Genomic DNA, 27,015 nt, shown 5'->3' with positions numbered 1-27,015 from the left:
TACAACACTTTTTAAATATTCAAATTAATCAAGTGTAATAAATAGGAACTTGTAAAAATCTAAGGATTTTTGTAACTATAAGCAAAACTTACTCTTTTAAGAAAAATCTCACTGTGTAGGATAAAAAGAATTAACTGTGTAATCTATTATCTAACCCCCTCAGTGTACACAGTGAGAATCAAAAATGTGATGGATGAAGGAATAGAGAAGACATCCGGTAGTGTAAAGAAAGGAGGGAGGAGAATAACAAATCATTAAAATTAATTTCTAGGGCGCCTGGGTGGCTCAGTGGGTTGAGCCGCTGCCTTCGGCTCAGGTCATGATCTCAGGTTCCTGGGATCGAGTCCCGCATCGGGCTCTCTGCTCGGCAGGGGGCCTGCTTCCCTTCCTCTCTATCTGACTGCCTCTGTCTACTTGTGTTCTCTGTCTGTCAAATAAATAAATAAAATCTTTAAAAAAATAAAAATAAAAATAAAAAAAAAATAAAATTAATTTCTAAGACAATAAATATATAGAGACTTAATTCCAATTGTGTGTATCTTAAAATGACTTTTGAATTTTAAAACAAGAGCTGAATATAACCAAAATTCTTAATAGTTGGAACCAAATCTCAGAATTTAAAACCCATAAACGTCACAAATGGACATTATAAAATTTCATTTTTAATGCCAAAAACAAAATTAATTTGGGAAAGAAGTAAAAAGTAAGGCAAAAGAAAGAATACTTAGCTTTCGTTTTCTCACTAACCTGGTTTACTGGTTCATTGAAATTGGTGATTAACCCTGCACGCAAAGTAGATTTCTCCTCCTCCGACAGAGCACTATAAAAAGAGTTAATTATTATGCAAAAGAATGCTACCTAAAAATAAACAATGGTAAACACTATTTTGAATTTTAACAATAAAATGCCTTGGAACAAGTGATTCTGATTACATCTGCTAAACAGAATTATTTCCATTACTTACAATACTGGCACATCAAATAACTCATAAGCACAAAACTCCTTCACAAGGAGAAAAAATATGAAGCAGAAAATAGTAAACAGTAAAAATAAGACAAATCCAGATTAAGAAATGTGGTATTTTGACATTTCCTTAATGGGTATATAAATAGTTACCTAAAGAAAACTTAGTCATTGCTAAATGAAATGTGTCTTCCATTGAATTCTTTTATAAAATTTGAGTGAGGTTATTCTATGAAGGATCAAGAATCAAAGAATATCTGAGATGAGGGACTTACTAGAAATCAAATATTCTTAGCAGACAACAAAAAGAAATAAAAGGCATCCAAATCAGCAAAGAAGTCAAACTCTTACTCTTTGCAGATGATATGATACTTCATATGGAAAACCCAAAAGAGTCCACCCCAAAACCGCTAGAACTCATACAGGAATTTAGTAAAGTATCAGGATATAAAATCAATGTACAGAAATCAGCTGCATTTCTATACACCAACAAGACAGAAGAAAGAAATTAAGGAGTCAATCCCATTTAAAATTGCACCCAAAACCATAAGATGTCTGGGAATAAATCTAACCAAAGAGGCAAAGAATCTATACTCAGAAAGCTATAGAATACTCATGAAAGAAATTGAGGAAGACACAAAGAAATGGAAAAATGTTTCATGCTCATGGATGGGAAGACAAATACTGTGAAACTGTCTATGCTACCTAGAGCAATCTACACATTTAATGCAATTCCTATCAAAACACCATCAACTTATTTCAAAGAAATAGAACAAATAATCCTAAAATTTATATGAAACCAGAAAAGACCCTGAATAAGAATGTTGAAGAAGAAAATCAAAGCTGGCAGCATCACAATTCCAGACTTCAAGCTCTATTACAAAGCTGTCATCATCAAGACAGTATGGTACTTGCACAAAAACAGACACATAGGTCAATGGAACCGAATAGGGACTCCAGAAATGGACCCTCAACTCTATGGTCAACTCATCTTTGACAAAGCAGGGAAGAATGTCCAACGGAAAGAAGACAGTCTCTTCAACAAATGGTGTTGGGAAAATTGGACAGCCCCATGCAGAAGAATGGAACTGGACCACTTCCTTACACCACACACAAAAATAGGTTCAAAATAGATGAAAGATTCAATGTGAGACAAGAATCTATCAAAATCCTTGAGGAGAACACAGGCATTAACTTATTCGACCTCAGCCGCCCCAACTTCTTCCTAGAAACATCACCAAAGTCAAGGAAAGCAAAAGCAAAAATGAACTACTGGACTTCATCAAAATCAAAAGCTTTTGCACAGCAAAGGAAAAAGTCAACAAAACCAAAAAACAACCGAAAGAATGGGAGAAGTTATTTGCGAATGATGTATCAAAGGGCTAGTATCCAAAATCTATAAAGAACTTTTCAAACTCAACAAAGAACAAATAATCCAATCAAGAAACAGACATTTCTGGGGCGCCTGGGTGGCTCAGTGGGTTAAGCCGCTGCCTTCGGCTCAGGTCATGATCTCAGGGTCCTGGGATCGAGTCCCGCATCGGGCTCTCTGCTCAGTGGGGAGCCTGCTTCCTCCTCTCTCGCTCTGCCTGCCTCTCTGCCTACTTGTGATCTCTCTCTGTCAAATAAATAAATAAAATCTTTAAAGAAACAGACATTTCTGCAAAGAAGACATCCAGATGGCCAACAGACACATGAAAAAGTGCTCCACATCACTTGGCATCAGGGACATACAAATCAAAGCCACACTGAGATGCCACCTCACACCAGTCAGAATGGCTAAAATTAGTATGTCAGGAAACAAAAGATGTTGCTGAGGATGCAGAGAAAGGGGAACCCTCCTACACTATTGGTGAGAATGCAAGCTGGTGCAGCCACTCTGGAAAACAGTATGGAGGTTCCTCAAAAAATTGAATATAGAGCTACCCTACGACCCAGCAATCAAAACAGAAAAATCAACAAGGGCACAGTAATTCTATATGAAACACTGGACCAAAAAGACCAAAGAGATATGTTCAGAACATTCCATCCCAAAGCAGCAGAATACACATTCTTTTCAAGTGCACATGGAACCTGATCTTCAGAATAGATCACATACTAGGCCACAAAACAGGCCTCAACAAATTCAAAAAGACAGAAATCATACCAGGCATCCTTTCTGAGCACAACGCTATGAAACTATAAATCAATCTTAAGAAGAAATCTAGAAAGAACACAAATACAGGGAAGTTAAATAACATACTACTAATCAATTAATGGGTCAACTAAGAAATCAAAGGGGAAATTTAAAAAATGCATAAACATGAAAATGAAAACACAATGGTCCAAAATCTTTGGGATGCAGCAAAAGCTGTACTAGGAAGGAAGTTCATAGTCACACAGGCCTACTTCAAGAAGCCAGGAAAGTCTCAAATAAGTAACCTAACCTTACATCTAAAAGAGCTAGAAAACAAACAAACAAAACCCCAACCAGCAGAAGCAAGAAGTAAAGATTGGAGCAGAAATAAATGAAATAGGGAAAAAAAAAAAAAATTGAACATATCAATGAAGCCACGTGGGCATTCTTTGAAAAGATCAACAAAACTGATAAACCTCTAGCCAGACAAGAAAAAGAAGAGAGAGGACTCAAAATCAGAAATGAATGAGAAGGGGTGCCTGGGTAGCTCAGTTGGTTAAAGCCTCTGCCTTGGGTCAGGTCATGATACCGGGGTCCTGGGATTGAGTCTCCGCATAGGGCTCTCTGCTCAGCGGGGAGCCTGCTACCTCCTCTTTCTGCCTGCCTCTCTGCCTACTTGTGATCTCTGTCTGTCAAATAAATAAATAAAATCTTAAAAAAAAAAAAGAAAGAAAGAAATTAATGAGAATAACTAGCACCACAGAAATACAAAATATTAAAAGAGAACATTATGAAAAATTAACTGCCAACAAAATGGACAACTTAGAAGAAAATGGATAAATTCCTAGAAATATGTAACTTCTCAAAACCGAATCAGGAGGGGCGCCTGGGTGGCTCAGTGGGTTAAAACCTCTGCCTTCGGCTCAGGTCATGATCCCAGGCTCCTGGAATAGACCCCCGAGTCGGGTTCTCTGCTCAGCGGGAAGCCTGCTTCCTCTCCTCTCTCTCTCTCTCTCTCTCTCTCTCTCTCTGCCTGCCTCTCTGCCTACTTGTGATCTCTATCTGTCAAATAAATAAATAAAATCTTTTAAAAATAAATAATAAATAAAATAAACTTAATCAGGAAGAAATTACAATTTTTTTAAAAGACTGATTCCCAGGAATGAAATTGAATCAGTAATCAAAAAAACTCCCTACAAGCAGAAGTGTAGGATGGCTTCATAGGAAATTCTATCAAACACTTAAAGGAAAGGTTAATACCCATTCTTCTCAAACTATTCCAAACAAGGGAGGAAGGAAGCTTCTAGATTCACTCTATGAAACCAGCATTACCTTAATAGTAAAATGAAATGAAGACAATACAAAAAAAGACAACTACAGGCCAAAATCTCTGATGAACATAGAACACAAAAGCCTCAACGGAATATTAGCAAACCAAATCCAACCATACATTAACAACTCATTTGCCACAATCTGTTGGAATCTATTTCTGGGACACAAAGGCGTTTCAGTATTCACAAATCAAGCAACATGATACATGACATCAGTAAGAGAATGGATAAAAACCATGTAATCCTTTCAGTAAATGCAGAAGCGTTTGTCAAAGCACAACAATCATTCGTGATAAAAAACCCTCAACAAAATAGGTTCAGGGAGAACATACCTCAACATAATAAAGGCCATCTATGAAAAACCCAGAACTAACATCATCTTCAGTGGCAAAAAACTGAAAGCTTTTCCCCTGAGATCAGGAACGAGATAAGAATGTCCACTCACAAATTTTATTCAACACAGTACTGAAAAGACCTAGCTGTAACAATCAGACAAGAAAAAGAAATAAAAGACCTGCAAACTGGTAAGGAAGAACAAATTTCACTATCTGCAGATGACAGGATACTACACATAGAAAACCCTAAGGACTCCCCCAAAAAACTATAAGAACTCATACAGATTCAGTAGAAGCAGGATACAAAATCAACATACAGTAATCTGGTCTGTTTCTAGAAGCAAATAATAAGTAGGAAAAAGAGAAATTTTTAAAATCCTATTTATAACTGCATCAAAAATAATAAAATACCTAGGAATAAACTTAGCCAAGGAGATGAAAGACCTGTACTATGAAAACTGTAAAACACTGATGAAAGAAATTGAAGAGGACACAAAGAAATGGAAAGATATTCCACGCTCATGGATTGGGAGAACAAATATTCTCAAAATGTCCATACTACCCAAAGCAATCTACAGACTGAATGCAATCCCTATCAAAATACCAAAAGCATTTTTTCACAGACCTAGAACAAATAATCCTAAAATCTGTACTGAACCACAAAAGATTCTAAGTAGCCCAAGACTGCTACAGTATGTGAAAAAGGACAAAACTGGAAGTATTATAATCCCTGGTTTCAAGATACACTACAAAGCTGTAATAATCAAACTGGTATGGTAATGGCCCCAAAACAGACACATACATCAGCAGACACATGGAACAGAAAAGAGAGCTCAGAAAGAAACCCACAATTAAAGGGTCAATTAATCTTTGGCAAAGGAGGCAGGAAGGTGCAGTGGGAAAAAGACAGTGTCTTCAACAAATGGTGCTAGGAAAACTAGGGACAGCTACACAGGAAAGAATGAAACCGGACCACTTTCTCTCACCACCCACAACTAAACTCAGAATGGCTTAAAGAACTAAATCATAAAAAATCTGTAACTATAAAAAATCCCACAAGAGAGCACAGGCAGTAACTTCTCTGACATTGGGCATAGCAAAGTTTTTCTATATGTTCCTCCTGAGGAAAAGTAAACAAAAACAAAAATAAACTAATGGGACTACAAGAAAATAAAAAGCTCCTGCAGAGAGAAGGAATCAATTAATAAAAGTAAAAGGCAACATTCTGAATAGGAGAAGATATTGGGAAATGGTATTAACTGGTAGTTTTCCAATTGGAATCTGACAGTTTTCTGATTAGAATCCATCCCCTTATTCAAAATCTATAAGGAACTTAAACAGGGGCACCTGGGGGGCGCAGTGAGTTAAGCCTATGCCTGCAGCTCAGGTCAAGATCTCAGGGTCCTGGGATCGAGTCCCACATCAGGCTCTCTAATTAGGGGGAGCCTGCTTCCTCCTCTCTCTCTGCCTGCCTGTCTCTCTGCCTACTTGTGATCTCTCTCTGTCAAATAAGTAAATAAATTCTAAAATAAATAAATAAATAAATAAACAGATAAAGATTAAAAAAAAAAAAAAAAAGAACTTAACACATTAAAAAAGCCAAATAATCCAATCAAAACATGGGAAGAAGACATGAAAAGACATTTTTCCAAAGAAGACAGAGAGATGGCCAACAGACACATGAAAAAGATGCTCAACATCTCTAACCATCAGAAAAATGCAAATTAAAACCACAATGAGACTTCACCTCTCATACCTATCAGAAATGGTTAAAAATCAAAAACAGGTGTTCACCAGGATGTGGAGAAAAAGGAACCCTCATGCACTGGGGATGGGAATGCAAAATGGTCCAGACACTACAGAAAACAGTATGGTGTTTCCACAAAAAAGTAAATACAGAATTACCATACAATGCAATAATTCTGCCACTGGCTATTTACACAAAGACTACAAAGACACAAATTCAAAAAGTTATTTGCACCTCTAGGTTTACTGAAGCATTGTTTACAACAACCAAAATGTCTACTGACAGATGACTAAAAGACGATGTGGTACAAACACCAGAATACTACTTGACCATAAAGCAGAATGAAATCTTCATGTTTACAACATGGCTGAATCCAGAGTATAATGCTTTGCCAAATTAGCCAGCATGAGAAAGAAAAATACCACAGGATTTCACTCATATATGTAATTTAAGAAACAAAACAAAGAACAAGAGTGACAAACCAAGGAGCAATCTTAAAGACAAGGAAAAAACTGGTGGTTACTAGAGGGGAGAAGGTTGGGGGAATGGGTGATATGATTATGATGAAGGGGAATAAGAGTACACTTATCATGATGAGTACTGAGTAATGTACAGAATTGCTGAATCACTGTATTATATAACTGAAAGTAATTTAACACTGTATTTTAACTATACCAGAACTTATTTTTTAAAAAAAGGAATACTAGTGGCAAAATAATATAAAACAGTATATCGTGAGGCACCTAGGTGGCTCAGTGGGTTAAGCCTCTGCCTTCAGCTCAGGTCATGATCCCAGGGTCCTGGGATTGAGCTCCATATCGGGCTCTCTGCTCAGGAAGAAACCTGCTTCCCCCTCTCTCTCTGCCTGCCTCTCTGCCTACTTGTGATCTCGCTCTCTCTGTCAAATACATAAAATCTTTAAAAAACAAAAACAAAAACAGTACGTTGTAGAGTTTAAAATATATGTAGAATTAAAGTATTCCACCACAACAAAAGTAAAAGATAAGAAGGCATAAATGGAGTCAAAGTATTATGAGGTTCTTATATTACCTAGAAAAAGTAAACTACTAATATAAGGATAGGCTCTAATAAGTCAAGGATACTTATCAAAAGCTCTAAAAAAAAAATCAGTTGGGTAATAAAAGTGTCCTTGGGGGAAAAATTTAGTAACAAAAAATTTTGTGAATAATCTTTGGATTATTATTTGGATATAAAGAGGAACATCTCCTGAGGACAAGATCAATTCCACAAAAACATAATGACCCTTAACTTACATGATCTGAATAGAATAGCCTCAATAGAGCAAAAACACAATGTAAAGAACAAAATAGCCAAGTCCATAATCATACCTTGAGATTAACCTACCTCCCTCAGAAAATGATGGAAAAGTAGCAATAAAAACAATAAGGATACAGAAGACGTGAATAGCAGAAGTGATAAATGTGACCTGACATATATCAAACATTACATCCACAATGGCAAAACACACATTGCTCTCAGAGGCACATAAAATATTTACCAGAATACCATATGCTGAGATTACTAAACAAGACAGCAAATTTCAAAGAATGAAATCAGTAACAAACACACACACACACACACACACACACAAAAAAAAGCCCCACATGCCAGAAATTAAGCAATATATTTCTAGTTAACCCATAGGTCTAAAAAGAAATCACAGGAGGCATTTTAAAGTACCCTTTAACTGAATTTTAACAAAACTGAGTTAAACCTAAGATTACAAGAAAAGCCCTAATCTTTCAAATGCATACATAAGAAGTAAAAATCAATTACTGAAGCTTCCATTTCAAAAAAACTAGAAAACTGCAAATAAAATCCAAAAAAGTAATAGGAAGTAATCAAGGCTTATGAAGTATAACAACTAAAGCAAAGACTGAAACACCAGAGGACAAATTAGAGAATCCCAAAACAGATCATTACAGGCATGACGCCTGATTTCTAAGGGAACCACTGAAATGGGACAGGACAAGAGTAACTGCTACTGCCCCTCCTTCGCATATACACCTTGCGAGGAAATCATTTCCAGAGAGATAATATACATGGAGATGTGAAACATAAAACAAAGCTTCTAGCAGAAAACACAGATTATTTTTATAATCTTGGAATGAACAAAATGTTTCCAAATGGGCCCCAAAAGAAAATAAAACTAGCTAAATTGAACCTCATTAAAATCAAAAATTTCTCTTCATTCAAAAACGTAAGAAACTGAAAGGCACATGACAAAGCAGGAGGAAATATTTTCAATACGTAGTTTAAACAAAGGACCTAAGTCTAAAACATATACAAAGTCTCACAAATCAGGGGCGCCTGGGTGGCTCAGTGGGTTATGCCACTGCCTTCGGCTCAGGTCATGATCTCAGGGTCCTGGGATCGAGCCCCGCGTGGGGCTCTCTGCTCGGCGGGGAGCCTGCTTCCTCCTCTCTCTGCCTGCCTCTCTGCCTGCTTGTCATCTCTCTCTGTCAAATAAATAAATAAAATCTTTAAAAAAAAAAAAAAAGTCTCACAAATCGGTAAGATACCCCATTTTTTTATGTACAAATGGCAGGCCCTTCATAAAAGAGGATATACAAATGAATAATAAGTATATGAAAAGGGTACTCGCTGTTCATCAGAAAAATGGAAAGGCTACCTAAATGACAGGTAAGACGAAGCACGCTAGGACAATGTGGAGCAAAGGCTGACACTGATATGACTGCTGGTAGGAGTGGAGATTAGTACTAACACTTTGAAAACCAAGTGACGGCATCTACTGAAGCTGAATAGACATCTGGCCATACATGACCATAAAATGCACACTTATGTGCAATATGAAATGTGAAAGTTTTCAAAGAAGCACTATTTTTAATAGCCAAAAACTAAGAACAACCTTAATGCCCATCAACAGTAGAACAAACAGATACGTTAAAAGACACAAAAATAACATAAGGTAAGATTTCCATTTGTATGAAGTTCAGAAACAGATAAAGCCAATCTGTAGTGAGAGATGTCAAATGCTACTGGAGAGGGGGTGCAAAGGTGACAGTGAAGGGCAGGCGGGAGGCTGCTTGGGCAGCAGTCATGTTTCACCTGGTTCCAAGGGACAGTTACATGGATGTGGCCACATTACCAACATTCTAACCACACCACCATTTGCGCACTTTTTTAGTTATGTTATGTATTACACTTTCATAAAAGTTTTTTAAACCTTGACAGGGATTTATTTAAGGTGAGTAAACAAATAAGCAAACAAGATTAAGATAAACATTCAAGTGAAAAGAATGAATGCCTAAGGCAAGCCTATGCTTTCCCATGAGAGAGGATCTCTTTAAGAAGAACTGTGCAGTACTTTCCAACTTTGAGAGCTCCCGTATATCATCAAACCCACAAAATCATGTTTTCTACTAAAATCTTTTGCTTCAGCCTTGAAATTCAAGTTTTCTTCTATGTCAGGAAGCCAGGTTCAAGAGTTTTCAAAATTTTAAACAAAGAGAATATAATATAATGATTAGCTACCAAAATAGAAAGTGAATATGCAAAACATACATATATGATAAAGAAACAAGCCATTAATCTAGAGAAAACAGTTCCTAATGCACCATTAATTTCATATACTTACTATCATCACATGAATTCAGATTATCCTCCAAGCAGAAACTGTAGAGTATCTAATTAATTAGGATACAGTTAAAATTGCACTATTTATAGTAATAATATATAAGCTTAAATTAGTCCACATTCCGTGAAAATAGTGGTAGAGGCATGAACTACGTAAGATAAAACTTCGACAAGAACACAAATAAGCAGATATTTTAAGTGTGCTATATTTAAATGAGTTAACTAATTTTTGCTCCCCTGTTCTCCTTCTAAGCACATTCTTACCTGCTCCCTTGGTGCATTCATCTTCTTTCTAGCCTCTATCTCAATACGTAAACTAAATTCCAGTTTCTAATTCCTTATGTGAAAGTATAATCTGAAATATTTAATCATAATTTATGCTCCCTTCCAAAACTGTCATTTATAACCAAATTCTCCATAAAACTGCAAGAATGAAATGAACTTTGGGAGCCACCTAAAATGTAACTGGACACAGCAGGAGAGAAGTATGCACCACAGGATGGTTCCAGTAGTGAACTATATCACACAAAATCTCATCACTAAATACTTCATTTCTCTTAAAATTAGGAATTCTAAAATCAGACAAAGGGTTTGCATTACATTACAGTATCCTAAGTGCAGCCTTAAAACATTCTAGGCCCTTCTAATATTATTCAAGGCCATATTTTATATGTACCTTGAAGTCTTTTGAAAGGTTTACAGTTTTTTAAAGGACTTAACAAATGTGGAACATAAAGAGCTACAGTGCCATCTACTGGAAAACAGAGACAATGTTACCTCTTTGGAAAGTTCACCATCAAACAAATTTCATAGCCATGTCTACATTGTATTTCCAACAACTATATAACATGTAATTAATTAGCTATTAAGAGAAATCTGTTCGCTTAACCATCTATGGAACAACTGCAACTGAATCTGATGAGATTACAAATGTCTACTACCCCATTTCTACCACAAAGAAAATTATGCCTAAGACTTGGAAATTAACATCTAGTTGGCTCAGAAATGACCTGGGATTTCCTTCTCAATGACTTTTTCTTTTAAAATCCTAACTAAGTTCATACTTCTCTTACTAAAAAAAAAAAAAAAAAAAAAAAAAAAGACTTTTTAACATGACTCATTCACTCAGCATTTGTTCTTTGCCCCTAATATTAGATATCCTCAAAAGCAGAGGACAAGAAATCCATAACATCCCTTCCCAAATAAAAAAACTCATGGAGGGGCGCCTGGGTGGCTCAGTAGGTTAAGCCTCTGCCTTCAGCTCAGGTCCTGGTCCCAGGGTCCTGAGGTTGAGCCCTGCATCAGGCTCTCTGCTTAGCTGGGAGCCTGCTTCCCCCTCTCTCTCTGCCTGCCTCTCTGCCTACTTGTGATCTCTGTCAAGTGAATAAAATCTTTAAAATAATAATAATAATAAATTTTTTTAAAAGATTTTTAAAAAGCTCATGGAGAAAAGCATTAATAAGAACACTGACTTACGCAGAACAATTTATTTCTTTAGTAGTTAACGCATTTTTCTTTAAAATATCAAACACTTCACAAACACAAATGTCATCCTACACGGGGACCATGCTAACCTTCCCTGTACTGTTCCAATTTTAGTATGTGTGTTGAAATAAGCACAAATGCATTCTGCCACATGTAGAATAAAGATTAACAAGAACATTCTTAAACCTCCCTGAATCTGGAAAGGATTACACTGGAAAAGGAAGGGTGAGGGAACTTACTGAGGCGCTACACGTCTCCAGTAACGATCAATTCCATTCTTAAAATACAGCACAGCAAGCCACCTTACATTTATATCCAGAGTGTGGTTTGTGAAAATATTCTGTAAATAAAAAGCATAATATTAAAATAAACATGCCATAAGTTAAATTCTATACCCATAATGAAGTATGGATAATACTTTAAATGTTTCACTTAAATTTTATCACTAGAGCGATCATGTATTCTAAGTATTTATAGCTCTACAGTTCATGAGAAAGCACACCTAGAAGAAGTTATGTTAATTTTTTAAGGTGAGTAATAAATATTTGGGACTCATTAAACTAGACTACCATTAGGTATGTCTGAAATTATTTTGAATAAAAAATTAAACTCAGGGACGCCTGGGTGGCTCAGTTGGTTAAGCAGCTGCCTTCGGCTCAGGTCATGATCCCAGCGTCCTGGGATCGAGTCCCATATAGGGCTCCTTGCTCGGCAGGGAACCTGCTTCTCCCTCTGCCTCTGCCTGCCTCTCTGTCTGCCTGTGCTCACTCGCTCTCTCCCTCTATCTCTGACAAATAAATAAATAAAATCTTAAAAAAAAAAAAAATTAAACTCAGAGCTGTGAAGTGTGTAAACCTGGCGATTCACAGACCTGTACCCCTGGGGCTAATAATACATTATATGTTTATTAAAAAATTAAAAATTTCTTTTAAAAATTAAACTCAGAAACAACCTAATCATGTATCACAACCTACACAAATATAAAACACTGAAATAAACATGTTTTCAATTAAAAAAAAAAAAAGACCCATCAAAGCATATAATTAAAAATTCTAAGGAATCAAAGCCCCTGGGTTCTTAGCACAGGCTATGAAATGAACTATTTCAAAGTATCCTCCTTATCAATTATGCTTACATTAACCCAAATACAGGCAGTCCTTGTTTGTGCGGAGCACTGAGAAAGCATAAAAATGACTATGCAAGCTAAACATGCAACAAGATCTTAATCATCAAGGTAAAAATCACAATTGTTCTGTGACTTCTACACATTTTTACCAAAAATTTAACATTACCAAAAATTGTATAACATATTTGTGTATGGAAATCAAAATAAAACAGATATTAACATTGTAATTTAAAACATAACATAGATGAATTAAAGTGTTTTATTCCCTTATAAAAAACGTATCTTAAAAAAAAAAAAACTAGAATAGTGGGTACATAGGGCAAGCTTAGGAATATGTAACTGACTGAAACTGCACTATACCTCAGACCAAAAACAACTCAAATCCCCAGAGGTGACCTCTTAAACACAACCTTGTGTGGGAAAATATCAAAATCAAAAACAATATTGTAGATTTATGTTCCTTACCACAGAAAAACACTACATATAAACTATCAAAAACAGGTATCTATACTATAATTCCATTTTTAGAAAATCATGTACATATAGGAAAAAAAGAAAAAGAATTACAAGGATAGTTGTGTAATGCCCACTTAATCCTTAATACCCCTGAAAACTAGTCAGAGATCTTCTTTTAGGTCATCCTTGAAAAGAATGGACTTTTCCCACCATATTAATCACATTCGATTTTAATGCTTAACATGTCTACCTTCCACAATAGACTGTCATAAATATCCATGGAGCGAATGAACAAATGAATGGAGGTAATGTGCAAATACTATGGAAAGATGGTGGGTATGAGCCTGTCTCGGCTGCACTGAGGTAACCAAGGAAAGTCAAGCTGCAGGTGTGAACCCAAGTAGAAATATTCCTTAAGAAATTTTGAACAGTAAAACTGGAACACAAATCTGAGGATCAAATATACAACCTCATGATCTCCAAACTAGAAAGAACAGCTAAGGCTACAACAGATGAAAAGTGCCAAGACAGGGGTGCCCGGGTGGCTCAGTGGGTTAAGCCGCTGCCTTCGGCTCGGGTCATGATCTCGGGGTCCTGGGATCGAGCCCCGCATCGGGTTCTCTGCTCAGCAGGGAGCCTGCTTCCTCCTCTCTCTCTGCCTGCCTCTCTGCCTACTTGTGATCTCTCTCTGTCAAATAAATAAATAAAATCTTAAAAAAAAAAAAAAAGATTTAAAAGTGCCAAGACAGTGAGTAGAGGAAAAAACTAAAAATTACTGCCTTTAACTTGGGTTTTCCGTCTAATATAAATACAATCTACTCCACCTAAAGCAATTTTACTGAGGCGCCTGAGTGGTTCAGTTGGTTTAATGGCTGCCTTCAGCTCAGGTCATGATTCCAGGGTCCTGGTATCAAGCCCCACATCGGGCTCCCTGCTTGGCAGGAGGCCTGCTTTTACCTCTCCCTGTGCCTACCACTCTGCCTACTAGTGCTCTCTCTGTGTCAAAGAAATAAATAAAATATATTTTTTAAAGTTTTTAAAAAGCTATTTTACTACCCCTCTAAGAAAAAAAGTAGAGCTAATAAATATAAAAACAAAAGGCTTATTAGTTAGGCATTTAATATTATTAATAATTCATACATTGCACAGAAAGTCAATAGTTACAAGCCTATTGTTTTTTTTTAAGATCCAGGAGTAACCAAAGTAAGAAACACTGAAATGTTTTCTATTTTGGCCTAAAAAAACACAAGACTAATTATACAGCATATTCATTTAAATAAAGCATATGAAAAATAAGGATACTCAAAAATATACTAAAGATTTATACTGCACCCAAATTTTACAAAAGTGATACTGGGATTATTTAAATAAGGATAGAATATTTTCCTTAGTATCTTTAAAAATCAGTGTTTTCCAGAAAAAAAATTTTATGCAATCTAGTTTTTTTAACCTTTTTTCTAAGCCGAATATCCAAATTTCATTTTATTTTCAGAATATCAAGTATGACTCTAGACATGACCAGTATATTCCTAAGTTTACCAAATACCTCAAATATTTTAGCCATGAAGTAAAAAACATATATGTCAACTTCTATAATCTTCTATTTTCACAAGATACGGTTAACAGTTTTACTTTGCATTTGCAACCCAATCCCTAAACTCAATAGTTTGTGATCTAGCTGGTAGCCTCCCTGCCCTTGCCAAAAGCAAATCTCAAACATTAACCAGAGTTCTAAAATTTTCAGAAAAAAGAAAAGAAAGAAAGACTCTCAATACAAAAAGACATTCTTTTATTCTGGCATCGAAAAAATAATTTTGGGGGCGCCTGGGTGGCTCAGTGGATTAAGCCGCTGCCTTCGGCTCGGGTCATGATCCCAGGATCCTGGGATCGAGCCCCGCATCGGGCTCTCTGCTCTGCGGGGAGCCTGCTTCCTCCTCTCACTCTCTGCCTGCCTCTCGCTGACTTGTGATCTTTGTCTGTCAAATAAATAAATAAAATAAATCTTTAAAAAAAAAAAAAAAAGAAAAAATAATTTTGATTAACCAAAACCTTTGAACTCCTAGTAAAGTTTAATTAAAGCATATATTGTTAATTACTATACTATTTTCTATTATCACCCAGGAAAAGACCAAATGTGTCAAGAAAATGAAATTCTTAGAAGGGGAAAAGAAAACCATGTTTTAAAGTAACATAGTGAGCCAGGTAGACCAGGCTGATGCTGCGTGGAGAGACCTGAACAACTCTGACAACATATATTAACTGGGGCAAAAAGGAAAACAAAACGTGAACAAACGTGTACTACCTACAATCCTGAGGTCAGCATTAACATGTTAAAATAAGAGTAGAGCAGTGTTGCCTTCCAAGCAGAAAACGACCAACAGCCTGCTCAATTATGTATTCAACAATCAACAAACATTTCAACAACTTCAAAGAATTAATAAATGGGAGTGGCAATGACATTTAGATCAGTTTCACTAAAGTAAACTACCAATACAAGTAGATTCTTAGAACAATTAAAACAGTAGTGTCTATCTTATTAAAAAGAATAGTAAACTATTTTAGAACAACTTACCAACAACACTGAATAGAAACCTGGCTGTGTCTCCCACTGTTTCAACTGCTCCTCTGCTGGTTTTAACACAGCAGTATCCTGACTGGTGGCCTGTGTTAAGACCTGAAGAACAACAGTGCTGGCGCTATTGAGATCCATGGAAACCTGGTAACGATAAGTCAACATACTTGAATAAATATACATAAAAAACTAACAAAAAGGAGAAAAAGCTTCAATATTCTGAATTACTCCCATATTTCCCTTATTTACCTACTCTTGCACATTGTTTAAGATTTTGTTTTTTTATTTGACAGAGAGAGATCACAGGTAGGCAGAGAGGCAGGCAGAGGAGAAGGGGGAAGCAAACTCTTCGATTAGCAGAGAGCCCAATACGGACCCGATCCCAGGACCCTGAGATCATGACCTGAGCTGAAGGCAGAGGCTTAACCCACTGAGCCACCTAGGTGCCCCTCTCTTGCATATTTCTGCTGGATTTCTCTTTTTACTATGTATCACCTGTACTTTGACTTTAAAATCCCAGTAATTCAAATCGCGCTTTTTTTTTTAAAGATTTTATTTATTTATTTGACAGACAGAGATCACAAATAGGCAGAGAGGCAGGCAGAGAGAGAGGAGGAAGCAGGCTCCATGCTGAGCAGAGAACCTGATGCGGGGCTCAATCCCAGGACCCTGAGATCATGACCTGAGCCGAAGGCAGCGGCTTAACCCACTGAGCCACCCAGGCACCCCTTCAAATCGCTTTTGCTTAAATTAATTTACTTCTTTTTAAGATTTTTTTTAAATTTATTTGTCAGAGAGCGCGCACAAGCAGAGAGAGAAACAAGCAGAGCGAGAAGCAGGCTTCCTGCTAAGCAAGGAGCAAGATGTAGGACTGGATCCCAAAACCTTGGGATCATGACCTGAACTGAAGGCAGACACTTAACTGACGGAGCCACTCAGGCATCCCCAAATCAATTTTCTTCTAATGGAAAATGCCTTCATTGTTCCATAAATAGAAGATAATAGTATACTGGGAACAAACCAGAAGCCCACACACAAAAACCAAAGTTACTTAATTCTGAGTACCACCGCCTGCCTTAGACTAAGAAGAAAGGCTTCTTAGTTTCTAAAAGGAAATTAGTAGGGGCACCTGGGTGGCTCAAAGGGTTAAAGTCTCTGCCTTTGGCTCAGGTCATGATCCCAGGGTCCTGGGATAGAGCCCCATCGAGCTCCCCTTCCTCTCTCTGCTTGCCTCTCTGCCTACTTGTGATCTCTGTCTGTCAAATAAATAAATAAAATCTTTAAAAAAAAAAAAAGAAATTAGTAAGTGTTATAAAAGAATTAACTACTTGGGACGCCTGGGTGGCTCAGTTGGTTGAGCAGCTGCCTTCGGCTCAGGTCATGATCCCAGCGTCCTGGGATCGAGTCCCACATCGGGCTCCTTGCTCCGCAGGGAGCCTGCTTCTCCCTCTGACTCTGCCTTCCACTGTGTCTGCCTGTGCTTGCTCTCGCTCGCTCTCTCTCTGACAAATAAATAATAAATCTTTAAAAAAAAAAAAAAAAAGAATTAACTACTTTTCCCTAGTTAAGATCAAAAGGAAGAAAAATGAAAAAGAAGTTCTTTGACTCACTGCTAAGTACCTCAGAATCCCATTTCATACGCCACCAAAAATATATGTCCAAAACACTTTTTGTAAAAGACCAATGTATAGACAAGAAATATTGTGGGGGAAAAAAAAGAACTAAATCAACAAATACAAAATATAATACAAGAATTTAAGCCCTAAGTTAGAAGGGGATCTTAAGAGTTGGATCATCTAATCCTAACCAAGGCATCTGAAGCCATTCTAAAAATTCATTTAGCAATTTATTGAATTCTCCAGCATTATTTCTAATCTTCCCCAAACAGTATGCTTAACCAATTATGTATAATTCTTCACAATACACTTATATGAAGTAGGATTAAAATCAAAAGCTAAAAAGAGAAAATAAACCTCAGTGCAGGAATGACTGAGAATTAGCCTTTGTGATTGTAGTTGTATCTAAAACTTAAAACTGTTCCAGATAGTAAAAGTCTATAGGTCATTAATCCATAAACATAGTCAAAGCAAACACTTCCTAAGAGTTGTAATTAAACTGCAATTACTAACGACAAGAGAAGGTCCCAAATGCTAACTCAACAAGAAATGACCCAAAGTATTACAAACTTCAGGGAAAACTAACCATTCTAAAGCCTATGTTAGTAAAGCAGGGCTAGAACACAAAAACTGGAATCAGACAAAATACTAGCAATTAGCAATGGACATGGAGGTAGAGATTTTAAATTGGTAGTCTGTTCTTGTCTGTATTTTAGAACTGAGAAGGACACCTTATAAACTGCCCCTTCACTAACTTGGAGTTCCCTCAACAACTTAAGTCTCTGTGTTATCACTTGAAAACAAGTGAATTTAGAGGGCTTGTTGGTCATGTATGATTTCAAAGACAGGCTACCTGAGAGCCTTTTACTTTACAGAAGCCTTGTAAAGGTATTTTACAGGTATTTTAAGGAGACAGGCAGTATGTTTTTCTGTCTAGGAGAAATATAACGCAAGGCACAAAAGCAAACTGTGTGTGCAATTTTACATTTTCTAGCAACCATGTTAAGTGAAAAGAAAAGGGACGCCTGGGTGGTTCATTGGGTTAAGCTTCTGCCTCTGGCTCAGGTCATGATCTCAGGGTCTTGGGATTGAGCTGCTCATTGGGCTGCCTGCTCAGCAGGAAGCCTGCTTCCCCCTCTCTGCCTGCATTTCTGCCCACTTGTGATGTCTCTCTCTCTCTGTCAAATAAATAAATAAATAAAATCTTAAAAAAAAAAAAAAGTGAAAAGATGTGGAATTATCTTTAAGATTATATCATATTTAATTCAATATATCCAAAATATTATCATTTCAACATATAATCAATATTTTGAAAAAATTTAGATATTGTTTTTTTTTAATAATAAGTCTTCAAAATCCTGTGTATTTTACACTTAAAGCATATCTTATTTTGAGCTAACCATGTTTCAAGTACTCAGTAGCCACCTGTGGCCACTGGCTATGGTATTAGCACAAGTCTGGAAAAGTCTTACACAAAATGTGATCCAAGGACTGTCAACACCAGCAACACATACCAGAAATAAAAATTCCCAATTCTCTCTCCAAACCTACATTGTGAAGACAGGGGCTGGAGGTCAAAAATGTGTAAGTTCTTAGTAAGTTCTTCAGGTAAATCTTCTAACTGCCAAAGTCTGAGAAGCATGACTTTTGAACATCTGAAACTAAGGTACATCTCAAAGTCCAGCTAATGCAGTGGATGACAAAATGTCAAGCAGTTCTATTATACGTTCCTACAAAGAAGAGTAGAACAGCACTGATCTGCAGATCTCATAAGGAACCATTATTATTAAATGAAAAACACAAATTCAGTGATTCTTCCCCAATAAATGGAAGAGCAGCCAGCTAAAATTAAAAAGAAAAAATTAAGCACAAATATGAGCATATGTATTATATGTCAAGCATTGTATTAAATGCTTTTTTTATTCACTTATTTATTCCTAATAATAATTCTAAGAAGTAGATACTATTATCCCAACCTTTTTTTTTTTTTTTTTTTTTTTTTTTTTTAAGATTTTATTTATTTATTTGACAGAGAGAAATTACAAGTACACTGAGAGGCAGGCAGAGAGAGAGAGAGAGAAGGAAGCAGGCTCCCTGCTGAGCAGAGAGCCCGATGCGGGACTCGATCCCAGGACCCTGAGATCATGACCTGAGCCGAAGGCAGCGGCTTAACCCACTGAGCCACCCAGGCGCCCTTATCCCAACCTTTTAAGCAGAAAACTAAAGACTCAGAGACCTTACCTTGCAAAGGCCACAATCTATGAATACAGGGCTTAGACTTGAACACCAAAGCCACTGGCCTTAATCAGTAGCTAATACTGTCTTCCTTGAGGGACAGAACTGATGTCTACCACAACTTTGCAGTACCAGGAGCCCAACAAGATACATGATCTATGCTTGCTTAACAGGTACTTGGTGCATAAAGGAAAGCAGTCAATTTTTAATCAAAGAGTACTTTATAAAGAACCACATGGTGGCTAATTAACAAGATTTATACAGTAAAACTACTGAAAGCCTGCTGCGTACCAAGCACTGTTTCAGGGGCTGGGAGTAAAGCAGCAAACAAAGCCGTTTCCCTGGCTTCATACCACTTACATTCTAGAGGAAGTGACTTTGTTTTAAAAAAAAAAAGTTTTTTCTTTTTAAAGAAAAAACCAGAGGTAGTAATATGAAGAAAATACAATAGTGTTAAAGATCAACTGCAAGTTTCCATTGCATATTCAGAGAGGGAGGGCTTCTATTAAGTGACATTTATAAGAGGCATGAAAGACAAGAGACCCAGGCATGCAAAGATCGGAAAACAAAGCTCCAGACAGGGAAAACAATGGGAAACAAGGCCGTAAGATTAGAAACAAACTTAAGAAGTCCGTGTAATTGACACTTAATGAGAAAAACGGAAAATGGAACCAGCTGAGATTGAAGAAGTAGGCAGGAACATATCATGTATGACCTTGTAGGAGAAAAAAAGCGTATGGACTTTTATACATGTACCAAAAAAGCCAGGGGATGAATATGTGAAAATATGAATATAATAGACAAAAGGTTCTACCAGCGTTCATCCCACCCAACCCACCCTACTCTTCAAGAAAAAAGAAAAAGGCCATGTCTGTCGTTGAACTGGTGACAGACAAATCTCTTCTCCTTTTATAGGTCTGTTTATTTCTTCACTACTTTAGCAAATAATCTATGGGTGATGCTTGGACGACACCTTAGGAATATTCTACCCCCCTACAAACATTCTTTCACCTACTGGTTTTAACATTTTGGGAGGTGCTACTTACAAAATAAAATCACTTACTATTGTCAACCTCCAGAGCAATTTTTAACTACAGCAAGTCGGAGCACTCACATACACACCTATCTTCACACTTGCCTGAACTTTCACAGCAAGGCAATCTGTAATCTATACACTTGTATCCTTTATGCTTGGCTTTACATTCACCATTCACCTATTCTAATGGAAGCTGTTAGAGTTTCCATCCCTACCTCCCTCCAGTATCTTGCTCCATCCAGGTCTTCCACAGAAGCATAAATCTTGTCCCTCTGTGTTCTGCTTTTGAACATAATTCCCAAGAAGCCCATCCAGCCTGGGACAAAGATATATTCCTGGAGAATCAATTTTGTGCCAAGCACTTTGATCATTGTTAGAACAGTAAGAACCAGAAAGGTCGTTTTCTCTACCCAAATTCTGGAAGATAGTGAAGTGGGAAGCAGAGAGAGCTATTCTAATCTAATTCTAAAAAGTAAGTTTCTAGGGGCGCCTGGGTGGCTCAGTGGGTTAAAGCCTCTGCCTTCAGCTCAGGTCATGATCCCAGGGTCCTGGGATCGAGCCCCGCATCGGGCTTTCCGCTCTGCGGGGGGCCTGCTTCCTCCTCTCTCTTTCTCTGCCTGCCTCTCTGCCTACTTGTGATCTCTGTCAAATAAATAAATAAAATCTAAAAAAAAAAAAAAAAAAAAAAAAAAGTAAGTTTCTAGAATACCGGCTGGAATCCAGAGCATATTTCCTCCACAGAAACAATATTATGAGTGGTTCATCTAATGAGTAAAAAGGCTTTTAGGTCAGAGAAAGAAGCAACCTTTCAGCCGTTCTACTGGAAAGATTACTAAGTGCTAATTAACTTATAAAGGAGACTTTAAAAGGCAATCAGTTCCTAAATTGCAGATTAAATGCGTCATCAAAAATAATGATTCAGGAATGACAGAGCTAGAATATATTATTTAAAATACCATATTGCTAGAGCCTATTAAGTATTTTAAAGATGCCATAACAAGACTATAAAAGCAAATCTGGCATGTGGAATAATATCCCTGTTATGCAAGACAAAGAACCTATAGCTATCAACAGAGTTGTCCAGGGTCAGAGAGCAAACCACGACATAGTAGAGCAAGGCCTGATAACCAAATCTCTGAGACACAAGCTCTCCCTACTAGAACAGAAAATGGCCTCACCACACCACTAGATTTCCCCAACACTTTTACAAACACACTGTGTTCACACATGATGGATTCCTGAAGAAACAGTCAAAAAGATTCCTGAATCTTAAAGTGGAGATGCAACGTAAGGGCGTTGGGGGGTAGGAAAAGAATAAATGAAACAAGATGGGATCGGGAGGGAAACAAACCATAAGAGACTCTTAATCTCACAAAATAAACTGAGGGTTGCAGGGCCGGTGGTGGTAGGGAGAGGGTGGTGGGGTTATGAACACTGGGGAAGGTATGTGCTATGGTGAGTGCTGTAAAGTGTGCAAACCTGGCGATTCACAGACCTGTATCCCTGGGGCTAATAATACACCATATGTTAATTTAAAAATATATTTTTTAATAAATAAATAAATAATAAAAAAATTAAAAGATTCCTGAATCCATTATTATCTAAAAGGATCATGTTTTCTATGCAGTCAATATTCATAAGTACTCAAATGTAGAATTCTTTTCAAAGGACAGCATGGCGATGAAGAACTGAAGAACAGGGAGAAATGTATTCAATCATTCAAATATAACAGTGTGGAAATAAAGTTCATTTGAAAAGATTTGAAAAGATACATGACTATGGACTACTCACAGTCAGGTTAGAAGGTGGTACACCCAGGAAACTAACCTTCAATACCCTTTTTTAGAACTAGCATGCAGAAATTTAATAGGGTTGCTACTGTTATTTCCACTTGTAATGAGCAGACACATGGCTTGACTTCAAAAAAAACCTCAAGACACTGACTAACTCCTGGGAAGAGCTAAAGGTATTTCTCAAAGAACTTGAAAGAATTTTCATGGAGACCATCACCAAATAAGCCTGAAGGCCAGTGAAGAAAGTCTCTCACAGCAGAAGTACAAGTGTGTCCTTGATGTACAAATGTCTCTGCATAGTAACAGAAATCCTCTCACTGTATTAAAAGAATGAATGCCAGGGCGCCTGGGTGGCTCAGTCATTAATCGTCTGCCTTCAGCTCAGGTCATGATCCCAGAGTCCTGGGATCTAGCCCCATACTGAGCTCCCAGCTCAGCAGTAAACCTGCTTCTCCCTCTCCCACTCCCCCTGCTTGTATTCCCTCTGTTGTTCTCTCTACCCCCCCACCCCTGATGAATAAATAAATAAATAAATAAATAAATAAATAAATGTCTAGGTTTCCTGATTAATAATGTACACAGTGAGGTTGCTCTGATTTTCATCAATGTGCCTAACTTCAATTTTATAGGCAAGAGGTGAAAATGTTTATATTTTATTAGTTCTGAACTAAACTATAAAAGAGAATTATTCAAAAACCAAATTTTGATAAATTTATCACTTATAAACATAAATATATGTTCTTTTTTCTCCAAGAATAATAAAAAAGAAGAAGGTGCAAATTAAAAGGACAGGCACTTTACCTCACTATTTTACAACTCAGTTCAGTTTATTACTGGAGTTATTGTAGTCTTTAATACTATTAGGGTCTAAGCAACCAAGAAATAAGTGACCGAGAGCCTGAAAATACTCATACTCCAAAACTGGACTTTCTAAGCTCATTAGCGAAAGTCACTTTCCAAATTCTGGAAAAATCCAAAGTCCAAAGATTTATAGATGTGCCTATAATCGGAAATTTACTAATTTTTATTAAAACAAACAAGTAGACAAGGGAAAACTCAGCACCCCTGCCTGGTACCAACTTCCCAGTACCCAGTACCCAGTACCGACTTCCCAGTACTTCCCAGTACTGCAAGGACTTTAATTTTAGCCCTGATGATTTTCTACTACATTATCTTTATTTGTCCTTCATTTTAAAACATGCCACACATGGGGCACCTGGGTGGCTCAGTGGGTTAAGCCGCTGCCTTCGGCTCAGGTCATGATCTCAGGGTCCTGGGATTGAGCCCCGCATCAGGTTCTCTGCTCAGCATGGAGCCTGCTTCCTCCTCTCTCTCTGCCTGCCTCTCTGCCTATTTGTGATCTCTGTCTGTCAAATAAATAAATAAAATCTTTAAAAAAAAAAAATGCCACACAAACAATACCCCCACACCACTATTAAATATTAAAGTGGTGAGTGAAATGACTTAGAAAAAAAAGGTATACAGCAAAAATGGAACAAAAAAAGTTTCAAAATCAAAAAAGGCTCCCCCAGTGAAATAACTTATTCAGACATTTATCAATAAGCAATGCTAAAACCATTAAGAGAAAGAACAATTTTTAGGAACAGAATATTCCCACTGTGTTCAAATAGATTACTTGCTAAATGCAGTGAAGAAACAGACCTTTAAAATGCAGGTATCTGTTACCAGCTCAACCAATAGTAGTACAAACCTAGTATCAACAACAGCTTCACAACTTGATCTTAAGTGCCTCCCCAGGTGATGTAATAAGAAGTATATAAGCTCACCTCTAAAATACAGAGTATCATACACCTTAATCTAAGCAGGATTCTGGGGGGCCTGGATGGCTCAGTCAGTTATGTGTCTGTCTTTGGCTCAGATCCTGATCCCAGGCTCCTCGAATCAAGCCCAGTGTCAGGTTCTCTGCTCAGTGGGGAGCCTGCTTCTCTCCCTCTGTCTGCCATTCCCCCTGCTTATGCTTGCTCATTCTCTCTCTCCTTGTCAAATAAATAAATAAAATCTAAGAAAAAGAAAAAAAAAAAACTAACCACGACTCTAGACTCGGCTTCCAATTTAAAAGAACCAGAGGAGAGGGGCGCCTGGGTGGTTCAGTGGGTTAAAGCCTCTGTCTTTGGCTTGATCATGATCTCAGGGTCCTGGGATCAGACCCCACGTCAGGCTCTCTGCTCAGAAGGGAAGCTGCTTCCCCCACCTACCTCTCTGCCTACTTGTGATCTCTGTCAAATAAATAAATAAAATCTTAAAAAAAAAAAAAAGTAAACATACTCTAACTATACAATGCAGGAATTGCACTTTTTGCTATTTACCCAAAGGAGCTGAAAACTATGTCCACAAAAAAACTGCATACATGTTTATACAGCTTTATTCGTAATTGCCAAAACTTAGAAGCAACCAAGATATCCTTCAGTAGGTGAACAAATAAACAAACTATGGTATATCCTGACAAGAGACTATTACTCAGTACTAAAAAGAAATTATCAAGCCATGAAAAGACATGGAGGAAACTAAAATACATAGACATGGAGTAAACTAAAATACATATCACTAAGTGCAAGAAGCCAATCTAAGGCTACCCACTGTAGGACTTCAACTAACACTCTAGAAAAGCCAAAACTAGATACAATGAAAAAATCAGTTGGGTGGGAGGGGAGATAAATAGGCAGAGGGGAGATTCCCAAGGCAGTGAAAATTCTCTATGATAGATATATGTCATTATACCTTTGTCCAAACCCACTGAACACACAACACCAAAAGAGAACCCTTAAGGAAACTATGTGCTATGAGTGATTATGATATGTCAAAGTAGGTTCAACCTTGGTGAAAAACTGTACCATTATGGTGAGTGATGGTGGTAATGGAGGAGAATGTGCATGTGTAGGGGCAGGGAGTATATTGGAACTCTCTGTACCTTCCTCTTAATTAAGTGTAAACCTAGAACTGTTCTTAAAAAAAAGTTTATTAAAAAAAGGCAAAGGATTTGAATACACAGTTCTACAAAGATAAATAGCTGGTCTATAAACATGAAAAGATGCCTAACATCATTAGCCATTGGAGACAGAAATCAAAACCACTAATATGGCTACAATCAAAAAGACATAATACAAGGTATTGGTGAAGCTGTGGAAAAACTAGAACTCTCACGCACTGCTGGTGGAAATGTAAAGTGGTGTAGGTACTTTGGAAGCCTGTCAGTGTCTCAAAATCTTAAACAGTTTGTGTAAGACTCAAAAATTCTCCCTCTCGGTATATACCCAAGAGAAATGAAGATTTATATCTACATTTGTTATACATTTGTACAAAAATGTTAATAGCAACATTATAACAGAAAAAGTGAAAACAGCTCAAATGCAGTATTTCCATCTAATGGAACAGTATCTGGCAATCAAAGGACTGAAATCCTGCAACATGCCACAACACAAATGAACCCGGAAAACATGATGCTAGGTGAAAGAAGCCAGTCAAAGACCACATGAAAACTCTTTTATTGAAAAGTCCAAAACAGACAAATTTATAAAAATAAAAAGTATATAAGTAGTTGTCTAGGCTGGAGGATCGGGGGAAAATGTGGAGTGACTACTGACTGGGATGCAGTTTCTATTTGGGTTGATGAAATGTTCTAAAATTGTAGTGACAGTCGCACAACTCTGCGAATGCACTAAAAACAACTGAATTGAACACCTTCAGTTAGTCAACTGTATGGTCTGTGCATTATACCTTAATAAAACCGTTTGGGTTTTTTAAAATGCCTTGACTATGTAAACGCCAAAGTCAGCAAGAAACAAGGAAGTAACTGAAGAAGTAAAAAACATGTGGCTGGAGTATCAACAGCCATAACTGATGTCATTTCAGAACTAGGAAGACTACTTGTTCAAGAAACAAAAGCAAGATGAAAGCACATACAATTTGTGACACAAACCAAGGAGATTCCAAAGATACCAGCCCCGTTCAAATCCATATCGCACCATTCAAATCCACTTGTTTCTTGACAGAGGTCATTTCAGTTTGAATGAGAAAATTCTTCTCTGTGCACACATTATAGGTGGTTTAGCATCCCTTCATACAATAGTTCCTATGGATTTTGACCAAAGATAGTTCCACAGATCTTGAAATACCCTCAAGTTAAAGAATCACTGAGGCTACTGAAGCATTCACCATGTGACTTCATGCTGACTGTGAAGGACTGATCTACCATGGAGTAAAAGATATGCAAAAATACATATGTAACAAGGAGAGGAGATATTTCCTTGTTTTCCCTTCTCTGCTGCTAAAATATTCTACGTAATCAAGAGTTTCAAAGGACCTACAAATTCTTGCTTGGTGACAAAAAGTAAGCTTTAAATCAGGACTTAAAATAAATCAGGACTCCTAAACCAAGATTTAAAAATACTCTCTTTTGGTCTGTTTTGTAATTAGAGAAATATCTATGATGTCAAATAATAAGTGCTACAAAAATATAGGTGTAAGACTATACAAATATAAAAACACCTAGGAATAAAAGACAAGAAACACATCAAACTGTACACAGTTGTTGTGCTAAGGTAGTCCCAGGAGTTATATGGATTCTT

The 27,015-nt window shown here is 37.1% G+C and overlaps 1 protein-coding gene and 1 non-coding gene across 4 annotated transcripts in view; both read right to left on the bottom strand.

Moving 5' to 3' along the window:
- Positions 1-27,015, bottom strand: part of IPO11 (importin 11) — a 210,303-nt gene that overhangs the window by 170,013 nt on the left and 13,275 nt on the right. For all 3 annotated transcript variants that reach the window (XM_059175081.1, XM_059175079.1, XM_059175080.1), the window contains exons 2-4: positions 15,750-15,893; positions 11,835-11,935; positions 748-820 (exon numbers count right to left, since the gene is read on the bottom strand). In XM_059175081.1, the coding sequence (XP_059031064.1) occupies positions 748-820; positions 11,835-11,935; positions 15,750-15,887 (312 nt within the window). In that variant the 5' untranslated portion in view covers positions 15,888-15,893. The remainder of the gene's footprint in view (positions 1-747; positions 821-11,834; positions 11,936-15,749; positions 15,894-27,015) is intronic.
- LOC131832865 (U6 spliceosomal RNA) lies at positions 11,628-11,730 on the bottom strand. The gene has a single exon (XR_009354221.1). It is a non-coding gene; the product is annotated as a U6 spliceosomal RNA (small nuclear RNA).

Source organism: Mustela lutreola, chromosome 5 (assembly GCF_030435805.1).
Source record: "Mustela lutreola isolate mMusLut2 chromosome 5, mMusLut2.pri, whole genome shotgun sequence".
NCBI classification, from domain to species: Eukaryota; Metazoa; Chordata; class Mammalia; order Carnivora; family Mustelidae; genus Mustela; species Mustela lutreola.
The sequence above is the reverse complement of the archived record's forward strand: the minus strand, read 5'-3'. Positions and strand labels throughout refer to the sequence as shown.